This window comes from Aulonocara sp. 'chitande type north' Nkhata Bay, linkage group LG3 (genome assembly GCF_057382095.1).
Source record: "Aulonocara sp. 'chitande type north' Nkhata Bay isolate Kocher_YH1m ecotype deep benthic linkage group LG3, A_spYH_male_GT1.1, whole genome shotgun sequence".
NCBI lineage: Eukaryota > Metazoa > Chordata > Actinopteri > Cichliformes > Cichlidae > Aulonocara > Aulonocara sp. 'chitande type north' Nkhata Bay.
This window is the reverse complement of record NC_141346.1, coordinates 15,106,970-15,124,390: the sequence shown is the minus strand read 5'-3', so window position 1 is coordinate 15,124,390 and position 17,421 is coordinate 15,106,970. Positions and strand designations below refer to the sequence as shown.

The following is a 17,421-nucleotide window of genomic DNA, read 5'->3' as shown; positions in this document are numbered from 1 at the left end:
CCTGCAGTGATTTCAATAGTTTACTCTGCAGACATTTATTCAGCTGTGGTCTACTCAGCAGTGAGAACTGAAGACGTCGGTTATGGACAAACAACCATCAGAACAAGGAGGCCCAGGTACAGCTGCTCTTCAGCCCAGTATTAAGGCAAAATATGTAACAGACATGCTGGTCCCCTGTGTCCATTTCAAAAAAGACAACTGAGCAACTAAGTACCCAGAAATGTACTTTATACATTATTTATTCACTACTGATTTCTGTCCTTTAAATATTTTATCTCCCCCTCGCTGATAGTGCAACGTCTGCTTGCGGGACCAAGTAGTTGTCTTTAAACCACTGAGACAGTCGCTGGGTAGACTCATTGTCCCCAGAAATGACAACCATCACCGTGAGTCAACTGCAAATCTGATGAATGTGTTGCTGGGATGGGAAGAAAGTATGGAGCAGGGTGCTCAGCACAGCTGTAGAGGTCTGAGGTCATACTCTCACCCTCTTTGTGCATCCTGATGGGAAGCCGTCGATACAAAGTCATAATATGTGGCGTCATTTTCACAAAAAAATAAAATTCTCTAATAATAAGACGGAAACTTTGCTTAAATATGAGAGCGAAGCTGGAAGCAGCAAATCATTCATCTTTTAAAATGTGACTTAATGCACTTTCTTAACAAATTGTTGCAGCTCTGTGGGCTCCAGGCTCAGTTCTGTGAACCAAACAGGCACCTAAAGTGTGATTTGTATCTGAACTGGTTCCCAGTAAAGTCTGAACTGGGACTGTGTGTGATGCAGAGAGGTGGAGACTGGAGGTCTTTATTGAACTACAAAGCTTGTAATCATGTTTCCTGTTGTTTGAACTGTGTGTGTTTGTGTTCAGACTTTAAACCAGAGCCAGACGTCGTCTACTCTTCACTGAAGTAGTCCACCAGTCCAACCACTGACGTCCAGCTGCTGGTCTCTAACTGGTCCTCCCACCACCTCAGACCAGAGGAGATCGACAAAATGATAAAACATTTGTTATTGTTTTTCATTTTGCAGCAAAATAATTAATGAAATGCATCCAACTCTTACAAAAAACTGCTTTGTTTGTGGTAAGAGTGCAATTCATTGGCATCAGCAGAAACTAGAAGATTTATGATTTCTAAATTCATTATAACGCAACAAAAAACTTTTATTATTATTTTTTTAAATAAACTATCGAAACACTGATTATTTGCTTGTATCCATGTTAATATATGAAGTAAACTAGTGGCCATAGATAAATCATGGGAGAGGATGGATTTAATCTAAGATGTGAATCATAGGCTGTATCCCAATTCATGGTCTGCAGCCTTAAAGTACGCAGCCTTAACGATCCTCAAGGGCCGCGTACTCAAAGACCGCTAAGGCCGGAAGTGCGAGGCTTGTGAAATGGGACGGTCTAGCCTTTGTTGCGCTGCCCAGGTTGCCTAGCAACCATGATACTAACAGCTGGAAACGTGTCATACAGCTTTGTTTGACAGAAATGAAGGAGAAAATCTTTTGTTCATTTGTTTGTTTGTTTCTACATGAGCTTTGATCATTCTCTGTAGGATTAAGCTCAGCTATTGAACGGCGTATATTTTAAAGTAAAGGCTTTAAAACCAAGTTAGTACAAACGTCACTAATGTCAGATAACTTTGCCGACATGTGGCCAACAGTAATGTTTTAATGTTTTTCGTTATTAAACATTTGCACATGAATAAGTGACATGATATTCAGTACTTACTTAAAGTTTACTCTTCGGCCGCCACTCATCCGCCGTTTTTTCGGCAAAATTATCCACACCCACCGCCGCGCTATGCATTCTGGGATATGTTGGGCCACGAAGTCTACACCGCCACCTCCTTAAAATTCAGGGAAATGAAGGACGCATTTCAAGGCCGCATTTCAAGCAGCCTTCGAATTGGGACAGCCTTCGGCGTGCCGCTGTGACGTAATGGGCCTTGAAATGCATACTTTAAGGCTGCAGACCCTGAATTGGGATACAGCCACTGTGTTCCAGTTGGTCATCATTGTGTCTACACAGCTTTAGTTGTAATGTTACAGTCTGAGACAACACTGGCATCTCATGTTTTCTGACAGTTACATTTTAGACACTGAATCAAATAAATGAAAAAGCAACAACAACATGCATAAAACACCTTTTAGGATGAAGGTAATAGGATATAAAATTTGAATAATAATGATCCAGTTAGTCATCAGTCTCTGCACAGTTCTAATTTTCCAGTTGGAACTCATGGTGGTAGTGTTGTTATCCTGGATCAACACGATTGAAAGTAAAATTCTTTAGAGCTGATTTAAAACCAGTCTACTGACTAATGGAGAGATGTATATCTGTCATGGAAATTTTCTGTAATAAAGTCTGCAACAAGTTGTGGTCAACTTATTTATTACTGCATGCAGGAGAACGGACACACACATCAAAACACCCCAGGTTCGCAGTAATGAGCATTCTAACCTTGGGGTGTCACAGCACCCCTTTTATAACGTCGTACAAACTCAACAGCTCTTTGTCCAACCTGGGCTGTTGCTGAACAAAGAAGACTCCCACTATCTTTTCCCAGGCCCTTAATTAATGTTGGGTCTGTGTTTCCACATAACCCGCTAGTTTAGAGACTTATTCATCATGAAGAACACAAGACATAACAGAACAACCAACTCGCTAACGAGGGACGTTTTGGGTCAGAACCAGCTCTTGGAGCTCACGCTCCTCACCTGACTCCAAACCCAAATCCTTCAAAGGGCAGCTGTCCTCGTAGCCTTTTTATTGACAAACTGTTACAATACACATCACAGCAAAAGCACCTCCCCTCGTAAGACCCCTCTTGGTTACAAAGACAAGGCACTATGGGTGTGTGTAAGCACCTGTATGCATGTGCAAGAACTTGTGTGTGTGTGTGTGAACTCCTGCTCACCAAAAGGGTCATAAAAGCAGAAAGCAACATCAACTTCACAAGGGATGTGTCTGTGATAACTGATGTTCAGTTATGCAATATGCAACTGAACTCTGAGGGTCCACTGAGCCTATCGCGTCTGATTAATTCTGAGGTTGTTGCCCATTTCTCTGCGGCCTTTGCTAACTCTGTCTGTTACGATGACATCAGTAATGCACCTCTCTCAGTTGATGGCGTAGTCAACTCTTTTATTTCTACATGCTCTTCTGTTTTGGACACTGTGGCTCCAGTAAAGACTAAACGCTGTAAAACCTCTCGCCAACTCTGGCTAAATGAATCCACCCTCGCTCTTAGACGTGAATGTCGTCGAGCTGAGAGGAGATGGAAAAAAGATCAACTTCAGGTGTCCTTTGACATTCTGCATATGAGCCAGTCTCAATTTCAGAAGGCTGCCAAAATGGCAAAAACTTATTTTTTGTCGAACATCATTGCAACTAATAGTCACAATCCTCGAGTTCTGTTTAAAATCTTTAACTCAGTGGTTAATGCTTGCTCTGATGTTTCGATGGAAGCAAATAATGTTAAGAAATATACTCTAAACACTTCTTCAGTAAAGACTCAGAGAAGAGAAACACAGAGAATTCTTGCTAGCAAGGGCAGCCTCCAGAACTGAGACTCGCACTCAGAGACTGCCCCGGTCTTTATTTATATGGTTCAATGGGTGTGTGTGTGTGTGTGTGTGTGTGTGTGTGTGTGTGTGTGTGTGTGTGTGTGTGTGGGGTCCTGCTGATCAAAGGGTCATATAACATGAAAGCACAAAAGGAACATCCTTGGTCAGGAAGAGAGTAGTCTCCCCCTCACCCTAGATGGTTCACCCTAGATAGCACAGTGAGGAAGTCCAGCAGTTCATCTTAAACAAAAGGCACTTAAAGCAAGACAGACATGGCTACGTTAAAACAATGAAACAATAAAACAAGGTACGAGCTCTTTCCCATGCTGACAGGATGTGGGGGTGCATTCCTGGAGTGCACACCAAGCCTTTTTGCAGCCTGCTAGAGATCACACATCCTGTCACTACACAATTGATTATACGCCTCTAAGCATACATGGTTAATTATTTCCTAATACAAATAACTACATGCAGTATTCTACCATATGCGAACTTATATCACTAAAAGATTATACTGACCAATATGTACAATTTTCCATTGACATAAAAAATCAGAAGTAATCAGTAACTAATTACTGATTACTTCCCCCCAAAAGTAATCCTATTACTTTACTGATTACTTATTTTCAAAAGTATTTAGTTACTTAGTTACTTTTTAAAACACAATTTACAACCTGAATAGGTGATAAAGCGATAGATCTTTCAGCCCAATTCTACTGTTTCTGCATAATCCATCATACAAAATGTAATCAAATAAAAAATTATCTATTTAAAACTATTTTTATTAGTTTTAATGTTTTAACTTTATGCATCAAGCAACAATTAAATTATATGCAACATTCTCTGACTGGAAGAACATTTAAACTTATTTTTTGCACATTCCAGCACATAAAATATTTTATTTTATTTTTAGTTTACACTCACTCTTTCAAATAGATGTAAGTAAAACACAGCAGAAAATAAATAAAATCAAAGACTCGGTGGTCCTGTTGCTCTATTGTCACATGTTTAGCAGGAGTGGGGCAGGCGGAGGTTTGCCCTGGTGCAGGTGTGTCGCAGAGGTCACGTCAGTGGAAGAATCTTTGTCTGTGAATTTCACTTTACAGTGGCTGCGTACTGCCCATCTCTCCTGATGAATAACAGCTGATTTGAAAAGATATGTGGAAGACAGTGTTTGTGACTCCAGTGTTTTGGAATACTTTGCAATTCACGGTCACAAATCAGATATTCCTTGGGGGGAGGGGGGGGAGGGTGTTCCTCCTATAATTATTTTACTTGTACATCCCTTGTGTGGGGATATGTGGCATTAGGGGCAGAGATGTAGGTTAGTAGAGGAAGCTACACAGTTTTACAACTGTGTGGTTGTTGGTTCTGATGGTCATGTCATGTGTTTTTTTCACTCTGTTTTTGTTGCTGCTTTTAAGATATAGATAATAAATAAAGTGTTAAAAGTACTGGCCATGGTGAACCAGAGTTGGAAATTACTTCAAATTCCCTCAGTTGGCTTTTTGGTGGTTGGATTGCCACTGATGGTTTAATTATTGAGAGCAATGTTCCAGTTTACCCTCATGGTGACTGTGTTGTCTTATTGTTAGGTCTATCATTTCTTAGATAGAGTTAGATATAAAGTTGTTATGGATGTTTTTATCTGTGGTAAATTAAATTGAAAACTCTAATATCTATCCAATCATAACAATGATACAAAAACAATAATCTAAATAATCCTAAAAAAGCAACAGAAATAGGCTGATTGACTGATGACAGAAACACAATGAGTACTCAAAGTCTAAAGAACTTCTAAAGATAAGCGTCTGGACTTCTTTAAGTTACTTGAAGACGTTTCACCTCTCATCTGAGAAGCTTCTTCAGTTCTAAGGTCAAATGGTGGAGAGTCCCAGATTTAAACCTAGTGGTTTGAAAAGGAAAGCTATCACTCAGCGACTGTGATAAGGGTAACTGTAGAGAATGGATGGATGGAAAACAACAATTACACTTGCAACAATGGTGGTCACCACAGATTGGTCAGGAAAAAAAGAAATAAATAAAAGATTATTTCTAAAGTCACTGGAATTATGAAAACTGCTGGACAAATGTTCATGTATTACCATTTTTAATTTGTCTCTATGGTCACACGCAGCGTCGATCGTCCACCAGAGGGTGCTGCTGAACCTGCAGCGTCACAGCATCTCACAGCCGTCAGTACAAGTGTTAAAATCCAGCACTGTTCCTGCTTGCCTGTTTATTGATTGTTTGATGACCACAGACAGTTTCTTTTCTTCTATTCACTCACCACCAGGCCAGACAAAGGAAGTGAATATTTAATTGTTCCTCTCAGTCAGACTTCCTCCCCATTAATCTTTTGTTTTTTCATCATGTGTCCTGTTGTCTTTGAAGTCGTATTTCTGTCTCTGTAAGCGACTTAGTGGAATAAACAGGGAAAGAAGCAACCGCTGCAGTCTGAGGGGTTGGAGGTATGAAATCTGTTTTTTCTCTATAAATCTGACATAAAGTTGACTGTAGTTGCTGATGTTATTTAGGGTTCAACATTTAATCATTTAGTTTCATCCTATAAAGCATAAGATCCCCATATTTGAGGTCTTCGTGTTTTTAGTTTCCACAGTTTGAAGTTTTTATAGTTAACACAATATTGCAGCATGGAGAGAAATCTTAATAAAGAAGCTCCACAGAAAGATTGAGCTTGCTGATTCAACACAAACAGGAAGAGATATTTTTTTTATTGCATACCTGCTGATGCTACACTGCTTCGAGCATCAATAACAGCATAACAGAACTCACTTATGGTACTGCATTCATTCTATAAAACAATAACTGTCAGTGACTTTGAACCGCAATATAAACACAACATTCAAGATAACAGTTAAAAGTGATGTAACCATAAACAATCAAACAAGAACATCTAAACAGCAGCACGTCCCAAGGCATGGGAGAGAACTAGCTGCTCCCCCAACACGCCACTATATAAATTAACGTGGAAAAAAATAGTAAAAAAAAACAGTTGAACTTTAGTGAATTTCACCAGATTAAATGCAGTTAGTTACTGATGAGTGTTACTTTGTACGGAACACTAAATCCACAAAGTTATTAAAATATAAATAAAAAAAAGAGAAGAATACAGATGCTTTTCAGTTGAATTTGATTTTTCAAACTGTTTGAATTGATGAGCTGACCACAGCTATGTTCACAGCTAGCTCTAATAAGAAGCTTCGATGTGAAATCTCTTCACAGTCAGACCTTTCATGAACACAGAAGAACAAGGAGAGAAAAGTCAGGTTTGTTGTCAGTGGTAATAAATGTACTTTACAGTACACACCACAGGTCATGTCATTGATTCACAGGGTCAATCTGTACCAATGACAAACATACACTACTTAACACAGAGCTGCTGAAGATCAGAGGATTAATTAAATGATTTAAAGAAATGCATGGATTGTAGAAAAAGTTAGATGATTCTGAGGAAGTCAGGTGGGAGAATGTCAGTGATTAATGACTCTGACAGAAACGTTGTACAGATGAAGGTAAAACAGTATCGGATATAAACACTCTGTGTTTTAAGAAGCTTTTGTTGGAGATTCATTTATAAGAGTCTGAATGCTCGGAAAGCTCCCGGCCCAGACGGTGTGTCTCCTGCCACCCTCAGACACTGTGCAAACGAGCTGGCCCCAGTGTTTTCTGGCATTTTCAACTCCTCACTGCAGGCATGTCATGTGCCTGCCTGCTTCAAGTCCTCTACCATAATCCCTGTCCCCAAGAAACCTAGGATCACTGGACTAAATGACTACAGACCCGTGGCTCTGACATCTGTGGTCATGAAGTCATTTGAGCGCCTGGTTCTCTCCTACCTCAAGACCCTCACGGCCCCCCTCCTGGACCCCCTGCAGTTTGCATACAGAGCCAACAGGTCTGTAGACGACGCCATCAACATGGCTCTACACTTCATCCTGCAGCATCTGGACTCCCCAGGAACCTACGCCAGGATCCTGTTTGTGGACTTCAGCTCTGCCTTCAACACCATCCTTCCAGACCATCTCCGAGGCAAGCTTTCCCAGATGAATGTGCCTGATCCCATCTGCCGGTGGATCACTGACTTCCTGACGGACAGGAAGCAGCATGTGAGGCTGGGAAAGAATGTCTCGGACTCCCGGACCATCAGCACCGGCTCCCCTCAGGGCTGTGTTCTTTCTCCTCTGCTCTTCTCCCTGTACACCAACTGCTGCACCTCCACCCACCAGTCTGTCAAGCTAATCAAGTTTGCAGATGACACCACCGTTATTGGACTCATCTCGGACGGGGATGAGTCTGCCTACAGGAGGGAGGTTGAACGTCTGGTGTCCTGGTGCAGCCACAACAACCTGGTGCTGAATGCCCAGAAGACAGTGGAGATTATTGTGGACTTCAGGAAGCACACAGCTCCACTCCCCCCCATCATCCTGACTGACACCCCCATCACCTCTGTGGACTCATTCCGCTTCCTGGGTACCACCATCACCCAGGACCTGAAGTGGGAGCCCACCATCACCTCCGTCATTAAGAAAGCCCAGCAGAGGATGTACTTCCTGAGGCAGCTGAAGAAATTCAACCTGCCAACACGGACGATGATGCAGTTCTACACTGCAATCATCGAGTCCATCCTCACCTCCTCCATCACCGTGTGGTACGCTGGAGCCACTATCAGGGACAAACAGAGACTGCAGCGTGTTGTGCGCTCTGCTGAGAAGGTGATTGGCTGCAGACTCCCATCTCTGCAGGACCTGTACGCCTCCAGGACACTGCGGCGTGCAGCTCGGATCTCAGCTGACCCTTCTCACCCTGGACACAGTCTGTTTGACCTGCTCCCCTCAGGCAGGAGGCTCCGGTCCATTCGCACCAGAACCTCTCGCCATAAGAACAGTTTCTTCCCCTCTGCTGTTGGACACATGAACAATAACCGTATGACTGTTCCCGCCACTAACACATGACCCTACGCTGTGTTCACTGCATCATTCCATGTTTGGCACTGATCACCACCTGCACTCATGTATATATCTATCTACTTAGCACTTTTAATTCTTATTCTTATTTTTATTTTAATGTCTTTTTTAGCGTAATTTTATGACACTATGTTTGCACTGAAGCACCGCAGCAATTTCCTAATGTTGTAAACCTGCTCAACATTTGGCAATAAAACCCTTTCTGATTCTGATTCTGAATTCTGATTCTGATAAAGTATTTCTAGTTTTTTAGTTTGAGTAAACAATCAGCTTTTTTACTTCTGCTTTCTATTTTTTCATTTAAGGAATCATCTGAAAATATATGTCGTAACATTTGTTTATTTTTAGTTTGTGTAATATTAACTATAAATTGTCCTCATTTGTTTTGCACCTAAACACCTTTTAGAGGAAATCACGACCTTTTACTTTCATTCATTAGACTGAGCTGATCTCATAAACTGAGTGGAGTGGGAAGTTGTCTCTGCACATCTACCTGATTTATTGCAACACTTCACTTCTTTATTACTTCTCTGTTTCTTTGTATTTGTGGTAGCTGTTTGTCACATGTGTGTACTTAGATTTGGAGAAGATAGGAATGTGGTTGCTAAGGTGTTGCTATGTGCACTGATGTCACACAGGTGAAGGGTGTGTTGTACCAAACAGGATGACACACGGATGTGTGGGTTAGTTTGATCTGTGGCTCTGTGGTACAGAGGCCACTTTATACACAGACTTTAAACTTGTTACATTTTATTGTTTGATTTCTTAACTATTTTTTTTAAACTTTTTTTTTATCAAGTGGAAAAAATCTTCAGTGTGTTCCGTTTTACATACTGAAAAAGCTGATACTGAACTCGGACTTTTTGTTTTTTTATCTTTCAGTGGATAATTTCAAATTTTCCATCCTGATGATCAGAAGAGTGTTTGAGGGTTTCAGAGATCCTTCAGAACAACAGTAAGAGTTTAAAACGACGTCTTTCAGTCTTTTAGATAATCTGACAGGTTGACTGAAGTCTGTGAGCTTCAGTGGATTAACAGATTATTAATATTGATCCAGCTGAACGAGGATTAAAACTTCACTTTACTGGTTACAGATGACTGTCATGTGGAGTTAGTGTGAAGTATTTGATTTACTGGTTTTTATTTTCTTTTTTTATTTTAATTTTCTGGTTTCATCTGTGAAAACACATTATTAAAATTATTATTATTATCATTTAATCTGAAGATCCAAACGATGTCAGACTTTATCTGACACAATATAAAGAAGAAAAAAGAGGAAGTGTACTCAGTTACTCCACTGTACTCTGATTACAGTCATGTGATTTACAGGAAGTGCTGCATCAGCTGCAGGTGGTGGACAAAGTTCTCTGTGGTTTTATGGAGACTCCAGCTAAATGCTGCCTCCTCCATAGTACAATTTACATTTTTATACAGTGACGTCATTTTAAAGTCCTTTGGCTGATGATGGTCTTTAGTGTGTAGCTGATGGTTGATGATGAGATGTTTGTGTTGTTCTGCGGAGATCATTCAAGAACTGAACCTGTTAAACACTCAGACCTGCTTTAGATTTCACCGCTTTAGTAATGACGCACTTACTTATGATCGTCCTACAGCGCAGCGTAACAGACGTCACTTTAACGCGACTTCCTTAAGATATCGAAAGTGTGGCGTTTGAACGAGTGGCTGAAAAACAAATGTTTCAGCTTCATTTAAACCTCAAAGTTAACCTCATGTAGTCAGTTTTAACTCGGGTTCTGTTATTAACTGAAAATACCAACAGACTCAGACTTTTAGAACAAACTAAGAGTCAGATCAGCAGAAACAAAAACACGGAAATGTTTCCTGTAACTGCGTCGCTCTGCTCGGCTTTGCTGTTTGTCGGTGTCTTCGTGTTTGTCTCTGCAGGTGAGGTTTATAAACCAAACGGTGTTTCCCTCTGAGATAAAGAGGAATAAACATCAGTCTGGTTTACATGTTACTTCCCAAACATTTAGTTTCATATTTAATCAGTTTGTCTGCTTGTGTGAAGACATCACGAGGTTTGGTGGTGTCTGTGTGCAGTTTCCAGCACAGAGACAAAGAAGTGTAATGTGTGTGTCAGTGTGATGTGTTGTAGCTTCAGGAGTCAGTATACAGCTACAAAGCTTCTTGTTCAGTGTATACAAACAGCTGTAGCTCCATAAAGGCAGCATGCAGAGACTCACAGTGTCTTATAATGAGAGGCTGCTTTCTCTCACACATTATGTTCACTTATTATCAGCTCATGTTTCACTGTATAAGTGTTTATATAACACAGCTACTGTCATCCACAGTAATCTCCTCATTTATTGCATCCCTTCAACCCTCTGAGTTTCCGACTTAAAATTAAACTAACTTTGACCCTGTATTGTCAAAATATGAGATTTGGGAGCTTCAGCAAAAAAAAAGCACAACTCAAATTCTAGGCAGTGAAAAATAAAATAACAGAATAATTAATTGTATGACGAAATCTTGTTAATATAGATGGGTTAGTGTAATTTTAATTTTCCCATCCTGATGATCAGAAGAGTGTTTGAGGGTTTCAGAGATTCTTCAACAGTAAGTATTTAAAATGACGTCTTTCAGTCTAGATAATCTGACAGGTTGATGAAGTCTGTGAGCTTCAGTGGATTAACAGACTGTTCATGTTAATCCATCTGAACTGGATTAAAGCTTCACTTTTCTGGTTACAGATGAATGTTGGAGTTAGTGTGAAGTATTTGATTGACTGTTGGCTGGTTTCATCTGAGGAAACACATCATATGAAATGAATTCAATGTTTTTCATCATCTGAAGAACCAAAAGATGTCAGACTTTATGTGACACAATATAAAAAAGAAAAAGAGGAAGTGTACTCAGTTACTCCACTGTACTCTGATGCTGCATCAGCTGCAGGTGGTGTAAATATTTTATTTATTCTGTAAATAAAATAACAGAACAATTAATTGTATGACGAAATCTTGTTAATATAGAGTGATGAAGGTTGTAACTGACTTCTGTGTCAGTAGTAATAGATTAAGGTCAGATCTCTGTAGGGTGGGGTGCAGTGGTACTGTGTGATATTAACAGCATTTACTGTCATAATGATCACGTGTGTACTTTAGCATCAACAAAAGATTTTTTTTTTTATTCTTTTTTTTATGTATATCGTGCACGGATGTACTATAATTTAATATATGTGCAAACACTCCTCATTCCATCTGGCTGCTGAAGTAGTGATCAGTTGCACTTTGACCTTTAACCTCACTGCTCTGTGTCCTTTCCTCTTTCAGACCAAAAAATCATCACAGCTGAATCTGGACAGAACGTCACTCTGCCATGTCGAGCTCCAAATAACAACAACATCTTAGGTGTAGAGTGGAACAGAGCTGACCTGGAAGATGAATATGTGCTTTTTTACAGAGATGAACAATTTGATCCAGTTAACCAGCATCCATCATTTAAGAACCGGGTGGATCTGCAGGACAGACAGATGAAGGCTGGAGACGTGTCTCTGATTCTGAAGGATGTGACGATTAATGACACTGGAACATACAAGTGTCGTGTCTTCATGAGAGGAACAAACATAAGGAAAAGAGCAAATCAGGATGGTGACCCCATCAGCATCATCACACTGAGAGTCGTTCCTCCAGGTGAGTGAGTAGAGTTGAGTGTGTGTGTGATCAGAGGTGAAGCTGCTTCCTGGTTGTTGATGTTTGTTTCTAAAGATGCTGTTGATGAGACTTTGTAGAAAGCAGCTGGTCTGAGTGATGTGATCAGAGTGCAGTAGATAATGTCTGACAGCAGTTTGATTCTGTTCTGTTCTTCACTCATCACCTACCTGACAGCTCACACCTGTTTCTCACCTGCAGGTCAGCCAGGAGGAGACACAGAGGATGGAGGAAAGGAGGATGGATCTGTTGGACTGAAAGTTGGTCTGTCAGTTTCTGCTGTGCTTCTTGTTGCTGCTGTTGTTGGTTTTTTGATCTACAGAAAACATAAGCAGCAGAGTCAGGGTCCATACTAGCCGCCTGAGTAATTGCAGCATATTTGAAATGTCTTTAGTTTTTATGATGATGTTTGGTAAGAGAAGCATCACTATGGTAAAATGGAGTTAAACTGCCCAACATCCAATTTGTTTTTTAAAAAATAGCAGGTTGAGAAGCAGGACCTGCTGATCTGTCAGCCTGAGACTGGCAGGGATTTATAAAAACAGACACATTCTTTAATATCACTTAGACTGAACTGTAAGTGATGACTTTGTTTGTTTTGTTTTTTTATTCAGTAGGTCAATAGCATAAGATGATATATATTATATGTTGAAAGTGTTAAAGCCTACACTGTTTTACTAAGTGTGTGAATATATTTGGCCTTCGGTATTTTGTAAATAATAATACTTTGCAGTAATAGTAGTAGAAAAGTACTGCACAGCATCTCCACCACTGTTTTTATATTTTGCTTGGAAATTTGGAGTTAGTTGCAGACTTTTATTAAAACGTGCAAACGTGTGAGTATAGAGGGTTTATGCAAAAACGTTCTAACAAGCTGAGAGTCTATATTTCGTGTTATCAAAGCAAATTCTTGACTAATACTTTTCAACTGCATGTTTTCATATCCTGGTATGATTTTACTGCACTGCCAATGTTTTGGGGATCATTGTCATGCTGAAAAATGTATCTGCTGCCTATCAGACTCTTTCTAGATGGTATTACACGGGGATCAAAATCTATTGATACTTTTCTGTGTTCATAATTACATCACCTCTAACAAGTTCTCCAACACCACTGAAATGCAACTTCAAACCATGACAAAGCCTCGACTGCAGCCCTTAACGAGATGAGTTTTTAGCTGATACCTTATTTACAATCACATTGTTGTTGCATAAATAATATTTTATGCACTGACAAAGTGTCATTATTGATAATTATTATTTATTTAATTAAAGAAATCAATTAAATCTGCAATTTTGTGACTGGCTGCTGGTAACAAAGTGCCTGTTGTCTGTTATCCATAGGCACAGAACTGGTTCCTCCCTTGAGTAAGGATTGTTTTTGTTATATTATTTTTTTATGGTTGAATAATTCATCAGTCAATGTTAAGTGTCCTAAAGAACACAAACAAGATTCCCTGTGTAAACTGGACTGGACTGAAAGTTATTGGAAACCTGTCATATCAAACAAACCAATGCAGAGATCCACAGTCACAGATAATTACAGACACTCAACCAAGTACAGAAACACTGTGTCATAGTCTGGTTATTAATAATCTGCCTAATAATGTTCAGGATCCGTTTAGCAGCTATTACTGAGTAAGCTTTGTGGTAGATATTATGAAACCAACGAGAAATCTTTTCCAAGCAGCTACAGAGCTACAGATCTCTCTGATCTGTGAAGCTTTGACTTTTCCTTCCATTTACGAGACTTTGAAGTCTGTAACTTCTGTTTAAATATTGCTTGTTCATATATTGCTGTTTATTTATTTTTATTTCTGTTTATTTTTAATAAAACGTTGCAAACATTGGTACTAGTTTTAATGTTTATTGATTGTTTATGCTGCTGTGAAATATGTTCTGACCTGTTGAACTCATGTTGGCACATTTTATGAGCCGAAATTAGTCGAGGAACACACACACACGTGCCTGTTCAGCTATCTTAGTGAGGACCTTCATTGACATAATGGTTTCCCTAGTCCCTTACCCTAACCATTCAAAACGAATGCCTAACCCTAACCATTAGGAATTTTTTTATTATATTTTTTTATATACACACCGCTCTTCCCGTTAACTCATAAGTTGAATATCTACACAGTAACTTAATACAAGGACCAGTCAATTAGAAGGCACGTCTACAGTATATACCAAAGAGGACCTTTGAGGGAAGGAGAAGAGGAGCAGAAAAAAGTTGATCGGGAGCTTTAAAGGCAAAAAGGCCTTCAAATTTGAGAGGATCGCGAGTGTGTCCTCACAAGTGATTGTTGGTTCTGCAAGTATAGTAGAATGCAGATTTTGGTCTTCACAAAGATAGCTAGACAGGAACACACACGATCTGACAGGAATACGAGATGATGAAAACTGATGACAGAGTGGAAATCTGCTTAGAAGCTGTGAATAAATTGAAGTGATGGTAAATGGTAAATGGCCTGTTTTTGTATAGTGCTTTTCTAGTCCCTAAGGACCCCAAAGTGCGTTACAGATTCAGTCACACACACATTCACACACTGGTGATGGTAAGCTACATTGTAGCCACAGCTGCCCTGGGGCGCACTGACAGAGGCGAGACACAGTGACACACAAGACGTGAGTTCACACTTAAACATGGTGGAAACAAAACAAGGCAACAACTGTTTGTTGAACGGATGGTTTTCTTTTCTTAGGTGTGACCTTTGATCTTATAGAGTGGTGTGAGTGTTTGCCCCCCTTTCCTGATTACCATTTTTCACACTTAAATGTTTCAGATCATCAAATTAAATATTTGACAAAAATTACACAGTTACGGTGCCGAATGTCTGATGTACGTCATCGCGTTAAAATTAACATGTTTGTAGTTTATAACTTGATTTTTTTATTTAAAATTTAGTCCCGACCTCTGTGTTTGAACCAATAGAAAGCTGGTGTTCAGAGGAAGAGGGCGGGCTTTACTTGGTGTCAGTGACAGAAATGAAAAAAAGCTCAAATGAGTGAGAAGGACGATGAAGGAAACATCTGTGCTGTGTCTGCTCTGTAAGTAGAATCTCTGTGTTTGTTTGAATTCTTGTACTTTGACTGTCTGCTCTCCTGATAACTGATGATGGAGGAGAAGACATGAAAAACAAATCAGGCTGAATTCAAGTTCAAACACCACGAGGACCAACTGCAGGTCTGAACTGACTCTTTATCTTTGCTCAGGAGTCGAGGAAACACAGCAGGCAGTGAAAAGCTCAAATCATTCACTCATTATATCAACACAGCTGGACAAATGAATTTACTGTGGTATTTGAATGCAGTAGATATTTTCCATATAATCACAGTGTAGTCAGTGCAAATTTAAAAAAAAATATATAACACTAGAATGTGAGCTATGACAAACACAAAACTCCAAAAACCTTGTCAATGACACAGGAACCACAATACTGTGTAGATTTCCTCAACATTCAAAAGACATGTTTGTTTAACTGGTGATTCTAAAATAGCTAAAATGGGTGTGAATGATATTCTTTACTGGACTGATGACCTGTACACCCTGTGACAGATGGAATCGATCAATGTCAGCTTTTTAGTTTTACACGTTTTTCAAGCTTTTATAGAAACTTTATTGAAACATGTTGCTGGCATCTAACTGAAAATATGCAGAAGTATGAAAGAGTGATGATAAATGGTTAACATATCTTCCACAAGCTATATTTATGATTACACACTGAGAAGATACATCAGAGAGAGATGACTTTGTGTGTTTGTCAGCTGTTTGTGTGGAGTTGTTCTTTATGTTCACCTCAAATCAACCTGAGTGTCATTTCTCTTTAGTTCTGATCTCACTGCTGAGCTGCACAACAAACCAAGGTCAGTAACCTTCTTCTGTCACAGTTTAAACCTGAGAAATGCTCACTGATATGACCTGATGTCTGCAGATGCTTTTTGAAAAAAAAAAAAAAAAACACTCTTAAGAGATCATCAGTTTTTCATTGTAACCCTCACAGCTCGTCTGACTGTGAGTCCCAGCAGCTCTCAGTTCTTTAAAGGAGACTTTGTGTCTCTGAGCTGTGAGGAGGACGACAGCTCTGCTGGATGGACTCTGAGGAGAAACACAAGCAAACAACAGAGGACTCAGTGTGGAACAGATGGGTGGGGGAGAATAGCTGGTTCTTCCTGTAATATCAGTATAACAGCACCTCATGACAGTGGAGTTTACTGGTGTGAGTCCAGAGAGGGTCCCATCAGTAACATGGTTAACCTGACAGTCACTGGTAAGCTGAGTGTGTGGAGTTAGTGTTGATGAAGCTGTGTGTAAATGGATGAAATGCTGTAGTTTGTCTCTGTGTTGAGGTGAATCAGTGATCCTGCAGAGTCCTGTCCTCCCTGTGATGGAGGGAGATGACGTCACTCTGCTCTGTAAAACAAAGACCACTCCCTCCAACCTCCCAGCTGCTTTCTATAAAGATGGCTCCCTCATCAGGAAGCAGCCTACAGGTCACATGACCATCCAGCATGTTTCCAGGTCTGATGAAGGCCTCTACAAGTGTGACATCAGCGGTCATGGAGAGTCTCCATCCAGCTGGATCACTGTCACAGGTGACACACTCACCTGTCTGTGTTTCTGCAGCTTTCAACATTCACAATGTGACGACAACTTAATGACTGTGTTTGCTTTATTTTAGGGGAACACACCACCACACCTCCACCTACATCCACACCTCCAACTACATCCACACCTCCACCTGGTTCCTATCTTCTTCCTGCATTGTCATGTGTTGGATCAGTGTGTGTTGTGGTTCTACTGGTGTTACTGGTTCTGCTGGTGAGACGATGTGTTCACAGGAAACCTGAAGGTGAGACTCAGACTTCCTGATCTTTCATGTCTGAGTTTGTTTAGTAGAATAAAGTTCACATTCATATAAGGTGAGAGTTAGAAAACTGCATTTCAGATGTGTGGTTATGATAATCTACATATGTTACCATTTATACATATATACTCCTATTTATTATTATTATTATAATATATGTTTTTTCTCCATTACAATTTATCCGTACTCACATTTCTACAAATTACACATGTAGGGGAGGCCGGGGATAGTTGTAACTAGAGATGGACCGATCTGATATTACGTATCGGTATCAGTCCGATAGTGACTTAAATTACTGGATCGGATATCGGAGAGAAATAAAAA

At 39.9% G+C, this 17,421-nt stretch overlaps 2 protein-coding genes across 2 annotated transcripts; both read left to right on the top strand.

Moving 5' to 3' along the window:
* Nucleotides 1-10,210: 10,210 nt before the first annotated feature.
* On the top strand, nucleotides 10,211-14,082 carry LOC147334134 (coxsackievirus and adenovirus receptor homolog). The gene is made up of 3 exons (XM_086286829.1): nucleotides 10,211-10,470; nucleotides 11,856-12,215; nucleotides 12,435-14,082. The coding sequence occupies exons 1-3, from the start codon at nucleotides 10,401-10,403 to the stop codon at nucleotides 12,587-12,589; spliced, it is 585 nt and encodes a 194-aa protein (XP_086142955.1). The 5' UTR covers nucleotides 10,211-10,400; the 3' UTR covers nucleotides 12,590-14,082.
* A 1,167-nt stretch (nucleotides 14,083-15,249) lies between these two features.
* Nucleotides 15,250-17,102, top strand: LOC147334133 (Fc receptor-like protein 5). Its single transcript, XM_086286701.1, has 5 exons — nucleotides 15,250-15,280; nucleotides 16,061-16,096; nucleotides 16,234-16,500; nucleotides 16,580-16,825; nucleotides 16,912-17,102. Exons 1-5 carry the CDS (start codon nucleotides 15,250-15,252, stop codon nucleotides 17,100-17,102), a joined length of 771 nt encoding a protein of 256 aa, XP_086142827.1.
* Nucleotides 17,103-17,421: the final 319 nt, after the last annotated feature.

Coding starts and splice junctions, on each gene's coding strand:
- LOC147334134 (XM_086286829.1), top strand. CDS start 10,401: ATGTTTCCTGTAACTGCGTCGCTCTGCTCGGCTTTGCTGTTTGTCGGT. Junction 10,471..11,855: donor CTTCGTGTTTGTCTCTGCAG/GTGAGGTTTATA, acceptor TTCCTCTTTCAG/ACCAAAAAATCATCACAGCT. Junction 12,216..12,434: donor ACTGAGAGTCGTTCCTCCAG/GTGAGTGAGTAG, acceptor TCTCACCTGCAG/GTCAGCCAGGAGGAGACACA.
- LOC147334133 (XM_086286701.1), top strand. CDS start 15,250: ATGAAGGAAACATCTGTGCTGTGTCTGCTCT. Junction 16,501..16,579: donor GGTTAACCTGACAGTCACTG/GTAAGCTGAGTG, acceptor CTCTGTGTTGAG/GTGAATCAGTGATCCTGCAG. Junction 16,826..16,911: donor CAGCTGGATCACTGTCACAG/GTGACACACTCA, acceptor GCTTTATTTTAG/GGGAACACACCACCACACCT.